At 32.0% G+C, this 18,358-nt stretch overlaps 1 protein-coding gene across 2 annotated transcripts in view; it reads left to right on the top strand.

The window, feature by feature from the left end:
* The first annotated feature begins 304 nt into the window (after positions 1 to 304).
* Positions 305 to 18,358, top strand: part of LOC142328985 (valine--tRNA ligase-like) — a 72,662-nt gene continuing 54,608 nt past the window's right edge. The window contains exons 1-5 of one of the 2 annotated variants that reach the window (XM_075373210.1): positions 306 to 674; positions 4,746 to 4,965; positions 9,865 to 10,111; positions 14,875 to 15,103; positions 16,669 to 16,848. In XM_075373210.1, coding sequence (XP_075229325.1) covers positions 590 to 674; positions 4,746 to 4,965; positions 9,865 to 10,111; positions 14,875 to 15,103; positions 16,669 to 16,848 — 961 coding nt within the window. In that variant the 5' untranslated portion in view covers positions 306 to 589. Of the gene's footprint in view, positions 675 to 4,745; positions 4,966 to 9,864; positions 10,112 to 14,874; positions 15,104 to 16,668; positions 16,849 to 18,358 lie in introns of both variants that reach the window. The other variant, XM_075373212.1, reaches the window with a different exon arrangement.

Here is an 18,358-nt window from a genome sequence, read left to right as displayed (position 1 = left end):
ACATAGTAAATTTTATCCCTCTCTATATAAATAATTGTAATACTTTATCTTTCATTTATACTTTTTTATAGTATGATCTTTAAACTGCTAGAATTTACTGACAGTTTCATGAGCAATCATACAGTTTTCTTATTATACTAAGAATTTTATTAGATAAATTTTGAATACAAATTATTTAAGGTAAACCGTTATTATTTCTAACCATTTTTGAAGTAAAATAATATCAAAATAAAGAGAAAACTGTACAAAATTATAATACTCATTTAGATTTAAAAGCTGAACTAGATGGCAATATCGACTCTAATGCGGGATTTGCACGTTCATATTGTATCGCATTTTGTAAAAAATGATTGTGAATGTATCTACATATTTCTTTTGTAAAATGAAATCCGACTTTTAGTTTTGTTAATTGTTTTAAATCACTTGCAGCATATTAGAATTTTTAGTGTTCTATTAATGTGTTCCTGTGATTTTCGTATTTTTAAGTGTAGATAACCTATATTGTATTATCGGTACTGGAACAATTCCAATACTTCAAAATTAAAATGTTTGGAATATATTGTTGATTGTACATATTGCCGAATTTATCATGGCTAATAAATTTGCTAAAACTTCTATGAATGTGAGGAAGTTATCAATTAAGTGTCACTTGCGGAGATACGACTTTCCCAAAGGTAATTTTCGAAAATGCATGGAGTTATTAGTTTTTTATCATCCTTCAAAATATTGTTTTTTTTTAATAATAAAAATTATAATTTATATGTTACTAGTTAGTCAAAAGATAAATGCACACAAATTAGAATATATGAAGATAAACGATTATTCAGCATTTTTGAATTTGTTATAAAATCTAGTAGAGAATTTAACCTAACACTTTATGAGCAGAATGACAAATCACTTGTACAATGTGATTAGTTATATGTTTACCAGAATACATCCTCAGATTTTCCCTTCACGAGTACAGTACATCTTAAAACATTTATATAAAATTAAATATTAAAAAGTATTTTGAACATCTATTCATATTTAAGTGTTCCACATATACATTACATTCATTTACAAATATGTCCACAGTTGAAACTTGCTGTGTATCTGTAGCATCTTACTGTTTCTATCAATCGTGGTTAAATGAATATTAAGGTTTTTGAAACAGGACACCATGTATGAACAAACATAAAGAAAATGTAGTTATAAATTTGGGTGATTCTTAATGTTACAATTGCCTGATATTTCCTTCAGTTATAAGATAAGTAACAATAATCTTATTTTAATATTTAGTCATCTTTTTATAGGCTTACTGCTGCATTAATGGGAGCTGTTTTTCCCCTGAAAGAATATTGCATGACTGAATAATTTGGTAATTCATCATGTAATTAGATTTTTCTGATATTTACTTACGTTATTGGTTGATTGAATGTGGGCAAAAGTCTGTAATTGTAAGGAGAATCTATGAAAGTATGCAACGTATTGCCTACATTGGAATTAGACTAAATGTAGATCTGATGCCTCACAGTACCTTTATATTATTCCACCATTTTGTACATCCCTATAACATATGTTTTGCATATATTGATCACTGTCTGAGATCAACTTCAGTATGCATGCTTTACTTTAGCTTTCATTTAATTAATGTCATTACTTATCTTCAGTGGCAGATGAAAAGAACTGCTTTTAGAAATCGAGTACATCTATTCTCATATTAACTATTTTTTCACATGTTTACTTTTGAATATACCTAAGTTCAAAAAAAAAATATAAAATTTAATTATAAACTTTAACATCTTATAGTATAATAGCCTACTTCAAACCTTGCAGTTACTCTTAATCCAAATTAAAAGCATAATTTGCATAATGTTAATAAAGTATTATTACTAATAATATATCTTTCATCATGATGGAACAACTCATTTAAAATTTTTTTTTTTTTGTCGTCAGTCATTTGACTGGTTTGATGCAGCTCTCCAAGATTCCCTATCTAGTGCTAGTCGTTTCAGTATGCCCTCTACATCCTACATCCCTAACAATTTGTTTTACATATTTCAAACGTGGCCTGCCTACACAATTTTTCCCTTCTACCTGTCCTTCCAATATTAAAGCGACTATTCCAGCATGCCCCTTAGTATGTGGCTTATAAGTCTGTCTCTTCTTTTAACTACATTTTTCCAAATGCTTCTTTCTTCATGTATTTGCCGCAATACCTCTTCATTTGTCACTTTATCCACCCATCTGATTTTTAACATTCTCCTATAGCACCGCATTTCAAAAGCTTCCAATCTTTTCTTCTCAGATACTCCGATCGTCCAAGTTTCACTTCCATATAAAGGGACACTCCAAACATACACTTTCAAAAATCTTTTCCTGACATTTAAATTAATTTTTGATGTAAACAAATTATATTTCTTACTGAAGGCTCGTTTAGCTTGTGCTATTCGGCATTTTATATCGCTCCTGCTTTGTCCATCTTTAGTAATTCTACTTCCCAAATAACAAAATTCTTGTACCTCCATAATCTTTTCTCCTCCTATTTTCACATTCAGTGATCAATCTTTGTTATTTCTACTACATTTCATTACTTTTGTTTTGTTCTTGTTTATTTTCATGCGATAGTTCTTGCGTAGGACTTCATCTATGCCGTTCATTGTTTCTTCTAAATCCTTTTTACTCTCGGCTAGAATTACTATATCATCAGCAAATCGTAGCATCTTTATCTTTTCACCTTGTACTGTTACTCCGAATCTAAATTGTTCTTTAACATCATTAACTGCTAGTTCCATGTAAAGATTAAAAAGTAACGGAGATAGGGAACATCCTTGTCGGACTCCCTTTCTTATTACGGCTTCTTTCTTATGTTCTTCAATTGTTACTATTGCTGTTTGGTTCCTGTACATGTTAGCAATTGTTCTTCTATCTCTGTATTTGAACCCTAATTTTTTATAAATGCTGAACATTTTATTCCACTCTACGTTATCGAATGCCTTTTCTAGGTCTATAAACGCCAAGTATGTCGGTTTGTTTTTCTTTAATCTTTCTTCTACTATTAATCTGAGGCCTAAAATTGCTTCCGTTGTCCCTATACTTTTCCTGAAACCAAATTGGTCTTCTCCTAACACTTCATCCACTCTCCTCTCAATTCTTCTGTATAGAATTCTTGTTAAGATTTTTGATGTGTGACTAGTTAAACTAATTGTTCTGTATTCTTCATATTTATCTGCCCCTGCTTTCTTTGGTATCATGACTATAACACTTTTTTTGAAGTCTGACGGAAATTCCCATTTTTCATAAATATTACAAACCAGTTTGTATAATATATCAATCGCTTCCTCACCTGCACTGCGCAGTAATTCTACAGGTATTCCGTCTATTCCAGGAGCCTTTCTGCCATTTAAATCTTTTAATGCTCTCTTAAATTCAGATCTCAGTATTGTTTCTCCCATTTCATCCTCCTCAACTTCCTCTTCTTCCTCTATAACACCATTTTTCTAATTCATTTCCTCCGTATAACTCTTCAATATATTCCACCCATCTATCGACTTTACCTTTCGTATTATATATTGGTGTACCATCTTCGTTTAACACATTATTAGATTTTAATTTATGTACCCCAAAATTTTCCTTAACTTTCCTGTATGCTCCGTCTATTTTACCAATGTTCATTTCTCTTTCCACTTCTGAATACTTTTCTTTAATCCACTCTTCTTTCGCCAGTTTGCACTTCCTGTTTATAGCATTTCTTAATTGCCGATAGTTCCTTTTACTTTCTTCATCACTAGCATTCTTATATTTTCTACGTTCATCCATCAGCTGCAATATATCGTTTGAAACCCAAGGTTTTCTACCAGTTCTCTTTATTCCGCCTAAGTTTGCTTCTGCTGATTTAAGAATTTCCTTTTTAGCATTCTCCCATTCTTCTTCTACATTTTCTACCTTATCTTTTTTACTCAGACCTCTTGCGATGTCCTCCTCAAAAATCTTCTTTACCTCCTCTTCCTCAAGCTTCTCTAAATTCCACCGATTCATCTGACACCTTTTCTTCAGGTTTTTAAACCCCAATCTACATTTCATTATCACCAAATTATGGTCGTTATCAATGTCTGCTCCAGGGTAAGTTTTGCAGTCAACGAGTTGATTTCTAAATCTTTGCTTAACCATGATATAATCTATCTGATACCTTGCAGTATCGCCTGGCTTTTTCCAAGTGTATATTCTTCTATTATGATTTTTAAATTGGGTGTTGACAATTACTAAATTATACTTTGTGCAAAACTCTATCAGTCGGCCCCCTCTTTCATTCCTTTTGCCCAGCCTGTATTCACCCACTATATTTCCTTCCTTGCCTTTTCCAATGCTTGCATTCCAATCTCCAACTATTATTAAATTTTCATCTCCTTTTACGTGTTTAATTGCTTCATCAATCTCTTCGTATACACACACTACCTCATCATCATCATGGCCGCTTGTAGGCATATAGACGTTAAAAATATTAAGTATTATTTACGATTCACTTTGAAAATTACATGAAATTGTACTTCCTGAAGACCTTTCAATAATCATTACATTGCCTCATCTTCATTTGAAATAGTGGTGGAATTCAGTAACTCCACAAAGGAGGTGCTGGATAATTTGGTATGGAAATAACATTCCATGAAATTTTTCTTTTCAAAGTTTTCAATAATATATTCTTTTTATATTTAAGAAATGTTATTTATTATTATAAAAATAAATGCAAATTATCTTTTATTTTACAGAAAAGCCTAGTTCATTCCCTACAATTTATAATTCAAATGAAGTAGAAAGTAAATGGTATGAATATTGGGAAAAAAATAACTTTTTTAAACCGGATATTAATAAAGGCACTTCTGGAAAAGATGACAGATTTTCTATTGTATTACCACCTCCAAATGTAACTGGTACTTTACACCTTGGTCATGCCCTAACTATTACTGTACAAGATATACTAGCACGATGGTAAGTTAAAATCATTCACTGATTTAAATTTAATTTTAGAATCTGTGTTTCAGTTCTATAACCATTACAGTTCTTTGCTGCTTGACATAAGATCCAAATCAGTTATAAAATGAAAATAAAGTTGCTTCAATTTTTCCTGGCATCATACCAGGGAAAGTGAAAAGTGAATTGTTTTCCTATTCTCTTTTCACTAAATAAAAATTGCAGTTTTGAAAAAAATTTTGTATATATAAGCAAAATTCAAATATAATCTGTGATGTGAATATTGTTATTCTTAGAGACACTGACTCACCTGCATCAGCCATATGAAATATTAACACAGATTTAATTAAGTGAGTCACAGGAACTTAATGATTATAAAAATGAAATAAAAGAAAAAACATAATTTATCTGATTATGTTTTAATACATAATTACAACAAATATAATGCCATTTATTGGCATAACTTCATTTTTTAAATAACATATCAGACAAATGTCTTGCACCATTTTCTATACATTGTTGTAATGTGTCCTCTAGATTTCACTTCACTGTTGCAACTTGGTTTTCTGGAATTGCTCTAATTTCTTCTTGTATGGAGGCTTTGTATTTATTAATGTTATTAGGTCTACTGATGAATACTTTAAACTTAAGTTACCCGCAGAAAAAATAGCCACATACTGACAGTTCTGGAAACATACCAGCTACGCAACATTTCCATCTTTGGAAATCACATGGATGAAAGCATCATTTGAACTAACCAATACATTTATATAGAACTAGAAGTAAGACAACTTTTGCAATGTTATCTGTGACGGTTAGCTGTGAAGATTATAGAAAACTAATCATTTTTCCATAATTTTTGTCCTTGATAGTCTGCACTGAAAATTATTCAACCATTTATTTTAATTAACTAACAAACAAATATATTTTAAGTAAATTTATTTATTTAAATATATCATATTGATCATGATTATTTTGTGTTAAAAACACATGTAAGGTAGGATAAGATAACATTTTCAAATAAATTTTAAATACTCAAAACTACCACCAACATTAATATCAGCTGACACCATGATGCAAAGCTGTGCTTACTACTCACTGAAGGTGGCTATAGATGAAATTAGAATCTCATTATGCAAATTTTAAAAATCTTATATCAATCTCCGTAATAAAACAGTAGCCCTCAACTTTTCATCTGGAAGATCTCAGGTTCATATTTCAATTAACCTTGTAATTTTTCATAAATCTAAAAATTTCACTAGATTCAAGATTACGGAATAAATAATATTCATTCATTGTTAAAAAAAAATGGTTAATTATATCTTTAAAGATTAATAACTTATTCATGTATTAATTCTTTTCACAACAAACGAAAATCTGTACTTTAAATTAAAATTCTCTAAATGTATAAATAATAAAAAATAAGTAATGAATATTGAAAAAGGATGATCAACTCACAGAGGAAGCCTCCGACCAGTTCATGTAGACATTACCATGCCAACTTCTAGATCAGCAGGTTCTATTTTCATCAAGGGTCTGGCACTTTTTACCGATTACATTCATTTTATCACCTTTAATAAATTATGTATCCCATAATCCATGTTGTAATATTTAAATGTTAATGTTATACAAATCAAGTCTGCATTCCTTAAAAATTTGCATTTTGTAGTCCTTCCCTCATCCAGTGGGTGCCCATTCTTTCATTTACAGGTGAACAGAATTATATGGAACCCAGAAAACGGTGCAGACATTACTGGAATGTGAGTCTTGCATCAAACTAAATAATAAATATGCTGCTGCTTTCCTTCTGGCAAAAAAAGAATGAGAATAGTCATTGGTCTCCCTAAGTAACTCCCACATATTTATTTCTGCAAAAATATATGATTGAACAGTATAACATAAACCCAGGGTTCTCTCATTGGAGGATCAATTCATCTTTTATAACAAACATAATTTTAGAAACTTATTATGCAATATAACTTCTCCAGTCCAGAGTATTTACATTTATGAGGTTCATTAAGAAGATTTTTCAGAAATTTTTTTTATTCTTCAATGAAGTCACCTTGTACATTCAATACATTTAAACCAACAACCAGCAATTCTGGAAGTGACCACTAGCCTATTGTCACTGTGATCTCAGAGAAGGGAAACAGCAGGGATGGCCTTCCCATATTTGTTGGGTGGAGTGCTCGGAATCTAGATCCGGTTGTCTTCATAGAAGTGCTTGACTTAAGTAAAGTCTGCGGCCCTGCCTCGACAGAAGAGAAGGTCACCAGTGGCCGGACTAGTAGCCTCGTTAGAGATGACCTGCAGTGGACACCCTAAGAGACATATTAGAAAGGGGTGACCTCCTGTCTATTGGTGGTAGTTGGAAACTGCCGACAAAAGACGGGTGTGTCTAGCGGCCAGAAGGAAAATGACTAGGTCTCATTTCCCTGTCCGGAGGGATGTGTGAATGGCCCAATACAAGAAGGACCTTGTATCATGCATTTGAGAGACGAAACAGAAAGTATGGAATGAATTAATTGTGAAGGTAGAGGCAGACCTTACACTACACTGGTGAAAAGGAGGATGAGACCCAAGGTTCCTGCTATGCAGGACTCTCAAGAAGTATGGGGCATAATCAATGGCCATTTTCTAGACAGACAAGAGGTAATGACTGACGAAAGGAACAATGGAAAGATTCCACCCCCTTTTACACAACAGAAGTTATTGGATGCAATGTTACACATGCCCCTGAGGAAGGCACCGGGCCCAGACCGGTTGCTGAATTTTGTGATAGGGTGGCGGTCTGGGTCGCTCTGGATGTATTTCTTGAGATATATAATGCTTGCCTTGCAGAGGTGGTATTACCCCACAGGTGGAGATGTCAGTAGCTGGTTTTAGTCCTCAAACCAGGGAGGGACCCGGCATTACCCTCCTCATACCAGTTGCTGGCCATGATAAATGCCCTAGCGAAAGTGTTGGAGCATATGGTTCAATGCAGAATATCCGAGGTGGTGGAGAAGGTGGACGGACTCTCCGCCAGCCAATACAGCTTCAGGGAGGGGAGGTCCGCCATTGATGCAGTGGGCACTATCTCCCAGGTTGTGGAGAGAGCTGCAAGGAGGAGCCAAAAGGCGATTTGCATGCTCCATCACACTTGACGAAATGCATTCAACTTCATTTCTTGTGCAACAATAATGAAGTCGCAGTGGCGTGCAGAATTCCACTGTTCCTCCAACAGATATCAAGTCTAACTGGGCGTAGGCTTGTTTGCTGCCTGAAGGATGGAACAACAATTGTGCGTAATACATATAGAGGAGTACCGCAGGCTCGTGGCTGAGCACTTAGAGGGTCCCCCAAACCGTGTGGGATTTGTTTTCGCGCAGTGAGGTCATGGGCACTCCACATACCAGCATCTGATAGCTGTATACCTCCCCTATCAAAAGTAATGTTCCAAGAGCAGTTACAGAAAGGAGAAGGAAAAAAAATTCAGCTCATATTCAGAATATGTGTTATTTACATGGAAAGAAATACCTCTGCAAAAAATGGACCCACTAGATGGTGCTGGGGTTGAGATATTTAGGAAAATTACATTTATGGACCGATTTGGCTCATATTCAGGATGTATATTAGTTACATGAAAAGAAAAATCTTTGCAAAAATTATACCCACTAGGTGGTGCTGGTGTTGAGTAATTTGTATTCAAACAGACTTTCTTCTTCTGTATATATATATATATATATATTTTTTTTTTCTTCTGTATATATACAGAAGAAGAAAGCCTTTTATATATCTGTGTCTGCTGTAAACTAAAAAAATTACTGGACCAATTTATGCACAGGAAAACGAAAAAAGGGGAAAATATATAAATGGAAAAGTGAAAGGTTAAATTTTGTGAAGTTCCTTAATGTTTAGTCTTTTAATGTTTTTTCAAACTTTCAATTTTGTTCATTTAATCTATATATGTTCATAATTGCTAGATTTGATATATACTCAAATCTAGCAATACTGCTGGGTTTGCTAGTAACTCTATAAACACTTTTGAGAGAAATTTAATTAAAGGGATTCTCTTTACGTATCTTTTACATATCCAAAAAATTGTATAAAATATAGTGGACACAGTCTATTTTAATCTTTGCAATGACAACAATCTCATATACCTTCAGTTGGCAATTTAATATGACATAAAGTACTTTATAGCATTTTAAACTTCAATTTAATCCATTTTCCAGAAATTGTCAAATCTTGTTTGCTTTACTTGATCACCACAAAGAAGTAAATACACACATGTCTGAAACTTCACCGCATACCATCTAAAGGACCATGCTTTACAAATGTCATAGTAATTTGGTCATACTTGTGCCATCTCTATGTCAGGCCGAGAACTTTCCAAATGATCCTGATACATTTTGTTCATTTTCCTTTTTACTGTTTTAAAAAAATCCTTTAACTTTCATTTTTCCCTCCTTTACGGCTTTAATAAAGCCGTAAAAGTGATGTCGTCGAATGCTCTTAGTGAAGTTTAAAGGTGACTTCATCTCTTTTTTTTAAACTGATAAATAAATTTAACTATAAAAAAATATATTTGTTTCTTTATTTGCTTGCAAGTTATATAGTTTTAATAAGGCCGGAATAGTATTATAATTCATGATTTATAATGTTTTATTATAGTTCCTAAAATAGTAAAACCATTTTATAAACTGTTAAACCACAGTTATATCTCATTTTTTTGTTAATGCAATTTAGTAAAAAGTATACTTTGTTATTCTCTGGCATCGATAGTAACTCTATGATCAAGTTCAATGTCATATTTATTTTTAATCTTTTTTAACAGTTAGAATCTTCCCACTATTTAATATATTATTTAAAGAATTGAACTGAAAGCAAGTTTTTATTAATATATAAAATATTTCTTCTAATTAAAATATCTAGGCACAGAATGAAAGGATCTGAAGTAATATGGGTACCTAGTTTAGATCATGCTGGTATTGCTACACAAGTGGTCGTCGAAAGGCATTTAATGAAACAGAAAAATCAAACAAGAAATGAAATTGGAAAAGAACAGTTTTTAAATGAAGTGTGGAAGTGGAAAAATGAAAAAGGAGACACTATTAATGAACAGTTGCGTACACTTGGAGCTTCTCTGGATTGGTCAAAAGAAAGTTTTACAATGAATGATGTGAGTATTTTAAGCAACATAAATGATATAAATTGGTTGTTATTTGTATTGCCATGACATTAAAATTACAACATTTCTGTTAATAGTAATGTAATTTTTCACAGATTATGAACAAGGTTAAAATGAATTGTTATATTAGTTAACAATTTAATAATCTTTAGAATTTGTTTCCACTTTCAAAATCTTTTACATTATTCACAATTTATATATTTGTTTGGCACACACATAAATAATAATTTTATATTCATAGTAAATATTTAATTTATTCAAAATAATTTATAATAATAAATTTATTTATTATTTTATGTGTTATAATAATAATAATAATGATCGATCTAATAAAAATATAGTGTTATTTTCATCCAGCAGAATTGTAAAAAAATACAATAACAAAATTTTACAATGTGCAAATTTCAATCCTACATCATTGTGAATCAAATTATAAATTAACATTGGTCGCGTATAATATACTTGTATATCTCTTACAAAGAAATAACAACCACTTTAGTTAGAGTAATATATGGAAAAATATTATATAAAAGAAAGTATAGGAAAATCTTTATGGTTTATAAAAAATATCATATTTTAAAAAGAAAATAAGTTAATCTTTATAATATAATTTCAGATTGTACAATACCTGAACTCATTTGCCCTCCATTATTCAGATCTTGCCTTTATCCTCCTTTCTAAAACTGACATTAGAATTCATCCAATTTTAGTTAAAAACTATATCCTTCCTTGCCTTTCTAGATTTTGTGAGTATCTTTTTCCTTTATATAATGAGAGACTTATTAACCCTTTATCGCTAATTTTCATTTTTAACCAGTTATTAGTATCTATGTTAAAAAATTAATTCAAGTTTATGATTAAATCTCATGTACAATTGTATAAATTGAAGAGTTACTTAATTGTTTTTTAACAAGCATTACTTTTATATATACAATGAACATTCAGTAATTAATGAGACAAATTGATAGAGAAAAAATTCATTCAATGACAATGAAACTTTTTGAAGGTTAAGTTGGCAGCCTTGGGAACATATTTAATCATAATTAATCTAAACATAACCTCATTTGTTGATTTCAGAATGTCAGTTCTGCCTGAAACATGTATACCAGAAGAGCAGCGTTCAGTGATAAGATTTTTGCCATCAGAACATATGAAATTGGTGGAAATTTACTTAAGAATGTTGAAACAGTTTAGTGAAAAGTGTTGTTTAAACTGCAGTAACATCTATAATTAGGTGAAGAAAGTGTGACTGATCTCCATTGCTCTGGAAGACCAGTTTAAGTTTAGACTACCATGCTACAAAATCACGTAAATGATCTTATTTATAAAAACAGGCAAGTCAAAAATTTCTCAACTTGCTAGTTTGTGAAATATTATTGTTTGAATCACGCATTTAATCATTCATGACATGCTGAATTATCACAAAACATGTTTGAGATGGGTTCGAAGACAGTTGACTCGAGCCCATAAAGCACCCGGATTCACATTTGTTCTGAGCTCAGAGAACAATTTGAAGCAGAAGATAATTTTCTAGATTTAAGATTTTTGAATTCAAGGTTTCTGTATAGGAAACATGATAAACCATTTCGAGCCCGAATTCAAATGCCAAAGTGATATCGAAGTGATTTTGACAGTCTTCTGGGACTCGCAAGGCCCAATTTTTTGTGTCTTTAGAAGAAAATTGTACCATGAACAGAGAGTACTATTTTAACATGCTCCAACAGAAAGTGAACCCGCAATAAAATGAAAACATCAAAAGGTGTGATTCTCTAGCATGACAACGTGCACCCTCACATCGCTCAGAGAATAGGAGAAACGCTTGAGAAATTGGGTTGGGAGTTGTTGCCACATCCAAGCCCAGAACTCGCCCCATCTGATTTTCATTTGTTCAGCTCACTCAAAGACTATACGCAGAAAGAAGTTTGACAACAACAAAGCAGTCAAAAAAGTGGTACACAAATGGTTCAAACAAGATAAAAACTTTTGCGCTGCAGGAATCAGAAAACTCACAAAACGGTGGGACAAGTTTCTAAATGTTGCTGGAGACTATGTTGAAAGATAGTGTAAGTTTTATTGTCATTGAATAAGTCGTTTTTCTCCACATCAGTTTGTTTTGTTAATTATTGAACATCCTTTATACAAAGATAATTCAAATATAAACCAGAATTTTTGTTGTATAATTTATTGAGGGTTAATAAAAATACATACTCACATTATTATTTTTCTATATAATTTGCTCTTTCAGAAACCAATTGTGCATAAACACTTCAACAGCAGCATCATCTTCAAATTTCTGTCTTCCAAGTGCTTCTTTTAGAGGCCCAAACAAATAATAATCACAGGGCAATAAGTCCAGTCTGTATGGAATGTGCTCCAGTGAAGTCCAGAATAAGGATGCAATTTTTTTCTGAGTTTGGGCTGCGGTATGGGGCCAAGCATTCTGAAGCAGAATGATATCTCAGATTGGAGATATCATTTTCTCATTTATAGAGAAAATCAACATGCAAAACTCCTTTGAAATCAAAAAATACTGTGGTCAGAACCTTTCTAGCTGACAGTTGAGTTTTGGCTTTAATGGGTGCAATTTCTCCCTTTATTCACCACTTCATACTTGCTTGTTTTGATTCTGGAGTGAAACAGTGCACCCAAGTTTCATCACAGGTTGTGATTTAATGCAAAAAAATTCTCCTTCAGCTTGGTAACTACTCAGCAACTGCTGGCGCACCTCTAGCTGATAGAGCTTCTGACCTTCAGTGAGAAGACGAGGAACCCATCGCGCAGCCACTTTTTTAAATCCAAGATCACCAGTTATGATTGCCCGAGCACTGCTGTAGTTTATTCTGATCTCAGAAGCATTTTCTGCAATTTTTAATCAAAGGTTGTCCTCGATAAGGCGACAAACCATGAAAACATTTTCAGCAAAAGCACTTGTCCTTGGGTGATGTTGGTGACCATTTTCAACTGGTTCTCATCCTTCTGAAAACTGCTTATGCCAATCATATATGTAGTCTTTTTAAGTGTGTTGTTTCTAAACTGTGCCTGAAGTCTTCTCAAAATTTCAGATGGTTTCTCATCCTCTGGCATGAGAAATTTAATAATAATACATTGCACAGTCGCGATGATACCTCCTGCTCTGACATTGTGATACTGACTAGAAAAAAGTAGTGAGCTGTCTTTCTAAGAGTGGGATCCCCTCCTCACATCCTTACATACAACACTGATAAGCCACGCCCCTCTCTATTAGCCATGCATCAACAACAACAAAAATTCTGAAAATAAAAATGTACACCCTCGTGTATATATATTCTAAATTTATTAATATGAATTACTTAAAACAAATCTTTTTTATTTGAATTCTTATCTTGAATATATAAATAAAATAGTTGAAATATACACATTTAGTCTGACATAAAAATGAATGATTAGCTGAAGTACATAATAATACACCTTCATAATATGGTTATCTACCCTTGCACATAACCATATTATAATGGTCTTGCACTACAATAGTCTCCATTCTCTTCCATTCCCAGTAACTTTTATCTCCCATTTCCTTTTACATTTCTGTAATTTTTATTCGTTTCTTGCTTCTCTTTTTTGCATTCTTCTAGCATTATTTTCATCAATTCTTCTCTCATGATACGTCCCAATATGTTATCTTTTCTATTTTTAATTGTTCTTCTGATCAGGTTCTCTATTCCCAATAACTTTCTTAATTTTTTCCATTGTCCCTTTCTCCAGTTTTCTGAATAACCATATTTCAATAAATACATCCCTTCTTTTCCTCTTTTTCTTTAAAGAATATATTGTACTAAAAACAGCTATTTTTAGTTTTTATAAATTCATAATATTTTTTTCTTCAAGTTTTGTTCTGTTTGTTTTTTATAATGAAAGATGATTTTTTTGTAGACTTTATTACAGCAAGCTTTTTTAAAAATTAAATTCTCTTCAAGTTTTTATAATAAAATTTATACATTTATTAGTCATTTAACAAAGTAATTAAACTTCAAAACTAAAAAACTATGTTTTTCATCACCTAACTTTTCTGTTTTATGTAGGATATCATGGAAACTGTGGGAGATACACTTCTGAGACCTGTTTTATTTGATTTTCAGGTTAAAAAACATAGGAAACCATTAAGTTTACCTTTTATATAATGTTTTAAAAATTTCAATATGATCTCATTTCACTGGGGGAACTGAAGTCCAGGTGAAATTTTTTGTTAGCTGTAACCCAATAACAAAAGCATTTTTGGCCATACTTTTTTCCTTGTTTCTAGCTCTAGAATCAGTTACCAAATTATTTCCATTTCCTCCTGAATTGCACTGCATAAATGAGATTTTGCCATAATAATATTAAAAATCCATCAAAGTTTGTCCTGTCCAATTTGTTATATGAATATTAGGTATATCTGGTTCAGCTGTTAGAGTTAATGCAGCTGTTAAAAGTGTCTATAATAGTACATAAATGTATGTTAATCCGATTAACTTGTTATCATTTTGCTCTTTGAAGTTGTATCTGTAATATCAACAAGTACGTTAACAGTAAATTTTCCCAAATTTTGTACAGTTTCTTTCTTGAACTATATACCACCGATTTTGACACTAGAACTTTGTTTTCAAGGATATAATGTGAATGACATTATAATACTGTCACATGTAGTTTATTATTCACATTTTTTATCTCATTATTGTATTTATAAGTTATTGAAATGTTATAAATATTTATATTGTTTTTTTTTTCTTTTGCAACAGAATTATACAGATGCTATTAATGAAGCAATATCACGTTTATGGGATGCTGGTCTATTATTTCGTGAACCTGCTCTTGTTAATTGGTGTTGTTTTCTTCAGTCTGCTATATCAGATATAGAAGTTGAAGAAAAGGAAATAGTGGGACCGACTGATGTTATTGTACCTGGTTATCAAAACCCTGTGCAGTTTGGATTACTTACTGATTTTGCTTATAAATTTCTTAATTCAGGTTGGTTTTTTTTATTATTATTATTATTATTATAGTGACTGCATAGTTATTTAATAGTAGAAAATATTTGAAGGGTTAACGTTGGCTGTTTAATGTTTAGTTTATCAAATCAAAATTTTTTATTACTTGCTAGTTTTTAAAATACTTAAGACAAAATATACTATCCTATATTCTTTTCATCTAGTGGAAGTGAATGGACTGAATATTTTGTTACTTAAATTCTGATATTCACTAATGGAATCGTACTAGGATTGGATAATATTGCTGTACTTCAATAAAGCCTGAGCGTACTCTTGAATTTTTATTATATTAACAATCGGCAAGAATCTTTCTGTTTCAGTAGTTTTTGTAGGTACTTAGTTTCCTCTGTAGGGATTCCACATTAAGCCTAATTAGTAATTGTCTATTTCTAAATTCTTCCATGCATGCAGTATTTAATGGAATATTTTCATGATAATCCCTTTCCATACAAAAAGCTTTGTCGTTAAACATAGCATTTATTTAAATGTACATAATTTAAATTCACATGAAAAGTTTAAAACTTTAAATAGAATAATGACATCAAACTCAAATTAATTAGTATTTATTTGAATTTATAATTCTTATAGTATCTACAAAACTGAAACTAATTAACAAAAAACAAGTTTACTTCTATCACTTTTCTTTCTTTCTTTTTCCTGTTTAGCCTCTGGTAGTAGCCATTCAGGTAATACTTCAGAGGGTGAATGAGGATGATATGTATGAGTGTAAATGAAGTGTATTCTTGTACAGTCTCAGTTCAACCAATCCTGTATGATTAATTGAAACCCATTACTTTTATCACTGTGCCACACATAGTTTACATGAAGTAAAGTTTTCAAACATTATTTAAAACATTGTCAGTTAGGTTTTAATTTTGTGATTACTCCTGCTGGATTAATTTTTTCAAAATTCTTTTATTTTGTATTGAACAGTTTGTTTTATTATGTAAGATCTATCATCATAATTTTTTAATACTTATTTAGTTTTTGCAGAAACCTAATGTTAGCTTAGATTTGTTTTGCTATTATTGTAGTTTCTGATCTACAAGGTATATATTGGATCATTACATGTTTGTGTTCGTACTAAAAACCCTCTTTGAAATTTCCAGTTGCTAAAATGTCATATACTGTTAAGACAAAACTTTCAGTATATAATGGGCTGCTTTCTATGGGTTGTTTTGCACATACAATCGACTATGTAGTGGCAGTATGTTAAATCATTGATTTCATGGCAACAAAAAACAAATGTATTCACATTTTAAAATTTTGTGAAAGTATAGATTTTATTTGCAATATAATGAATTTTTTTTTACCATAATCAAAAATATTGTTATAATATTCATAATAGAATGAATATTCTGATATTAGAATATCTGAATATGATATTCTAATTACGAATTCTGATGTTCATAATATCAATATAATTTGTACTTACATTGCTTTGCGCAGTCATGTGGTAATCTTTTAAAATAAAAACTTATATGAGATTTTTATACTTTTGCTAATTTATTTTAATATTACTATTTTTTTTTAAATTTATTTTAGATAAAGAAGTTGTAGTATCAACCACACGTTTAGAAACAGTTATGGGTGATGTGGCTGTGGCAGTCAATCCTTCAGATCCTAGGTACTGCAATTTACATGGGGCTACATTATGGCATCCTTTCCGACAAACTCCAATACCATTAATATGTGATGAATCTGTAGATATGAATTTTGCAACAGGTTTGATGTTTTTTTTTCACTCATTTGTTTCATCATCGTTAGGTTTTTTCTTTCTGATAGATTTTTTATCAGTTAACTTGAGGTAGAGTTAAAGGTAAATAACTATTAAGTCATCTCTTGTTTAACATTTTTAGTGTTGGAAAAAATGTTGGCATGAATATTCTTTTTTTTATGATATCAACTTTTTTATTGTACTTTGCATTTGGAAAGTTCCCACAGTTTTACAATTTAATTTGTCAGAAAGTACATTTTTTAAAATATTTTTATATTTATCCGCATAAAATTAAAATATTTGTTGTTAACTTATTGTGCAGTATGGCATGGCACGGCACAACGCCCCCAGATATGATTGTATCACAGTAGAGCTTCTCATCCGAGTGCTTCTAGTAGTTCTTGGTCCTCTAACTAGAATTCATAATAGGTTGCTCTTCACCGGCCACTTTCCAGCATGTTGGAAGCGTGGAGACTTATTATTGTTGTTCAAAGTTGGCGACAAAGATCCTACTGTTAGTTCTTCGTACCATCAACTAACGCTCTGACCTATGATTGGTAAGGTTTTTGAGAAGATCCTATATTTATGTATTAATGTTAGATTCGTCACTGATCATTTGCTAATGGCCAGTATGGTTACCAACCAGGCAAGAACACTGAGGATGCCATACTAAAGGTGATGGATATAGTTTCCTTTAGTTCATGCAAATATATATTGGGGATTATTCTGGACATATCTGGAGCATTTAATCATTTATGGTGGCTCTCTTCCCTGTTTCAGATACAGAAGCGTAAATGTACACAAAATGAATTAGAAGTGTTCTCATGTTAATTCAGCCATCGGACTGTTTCCCTACATTACGACAGCTTGGAGGTTCGTAAGACCTTAACTAAAGGAAGTCCCCTTCCTTGGATTAGTTCTGAGTCCCCTTCTTTGGATTATAGAATTCAACTCCATGTTGTATTTGAGGTTGTCATGTCATTGCTTATGCTGACAACGCATTACTGCTGATTGAAGGGGATTCACTTAACGAAGTAGAGTACTGAACTGCTCATGCTTGTGAGATACTCCGGCTGTGGAGTCTCCATCATGATGATGATGATTTTCAGCCCAGAGAAAACCACAATGATGTTGCTCAAGGGTCGATTGGCTGCTTCCCGACGAATCCAAGTTCGAATGGCTGTTGTTCCCAAAAGTACGTGGGTGTTATCCTTGATGAGAATTTTTGGTTCAAGGAACATCTACAGTAAGTAGCAAAAAAGGCCACTGATGCTTTTTATGGAATCCGTAGAGTCACTCATCCTGATTCGGGGTTGAATTACCGTACCATGCGTATCCTTTACAAAGGTGTCAGTGAGGCTATTATGTTATATGCTGCAACTGTCTGGTCTCACCACTTGGCTTTTAGGTGTTATGTGGACATTTTGCTGCAGGCCCAGTGACTCCTCTTGTTTGCTGTTTTAGGTAGTTATAAAATAGTCTCACGGAAGGCAATGTGTTATAGCCAGAGTCAAACCA

This window comes from Lycorma delicatula, chromosome 8 (genome assembly GCF_047948215.1).
Source record: "Lycorma delicatula isolate Av1 chromosome 8, ASM4794821v1, whole genome shotgun sequence".
Lineage (NCBI taxonomy): Eukaryota > Metazoa > Arthropoda > Insecta > Hemiptera > Fulgoridae > Lycorma > Lycorma delicatula.
The sequence above is the reverse complement of the archived record's forward strand: the minus strand, read 5'-3'. Positions and strand labels throughout refer to the sequence as shown.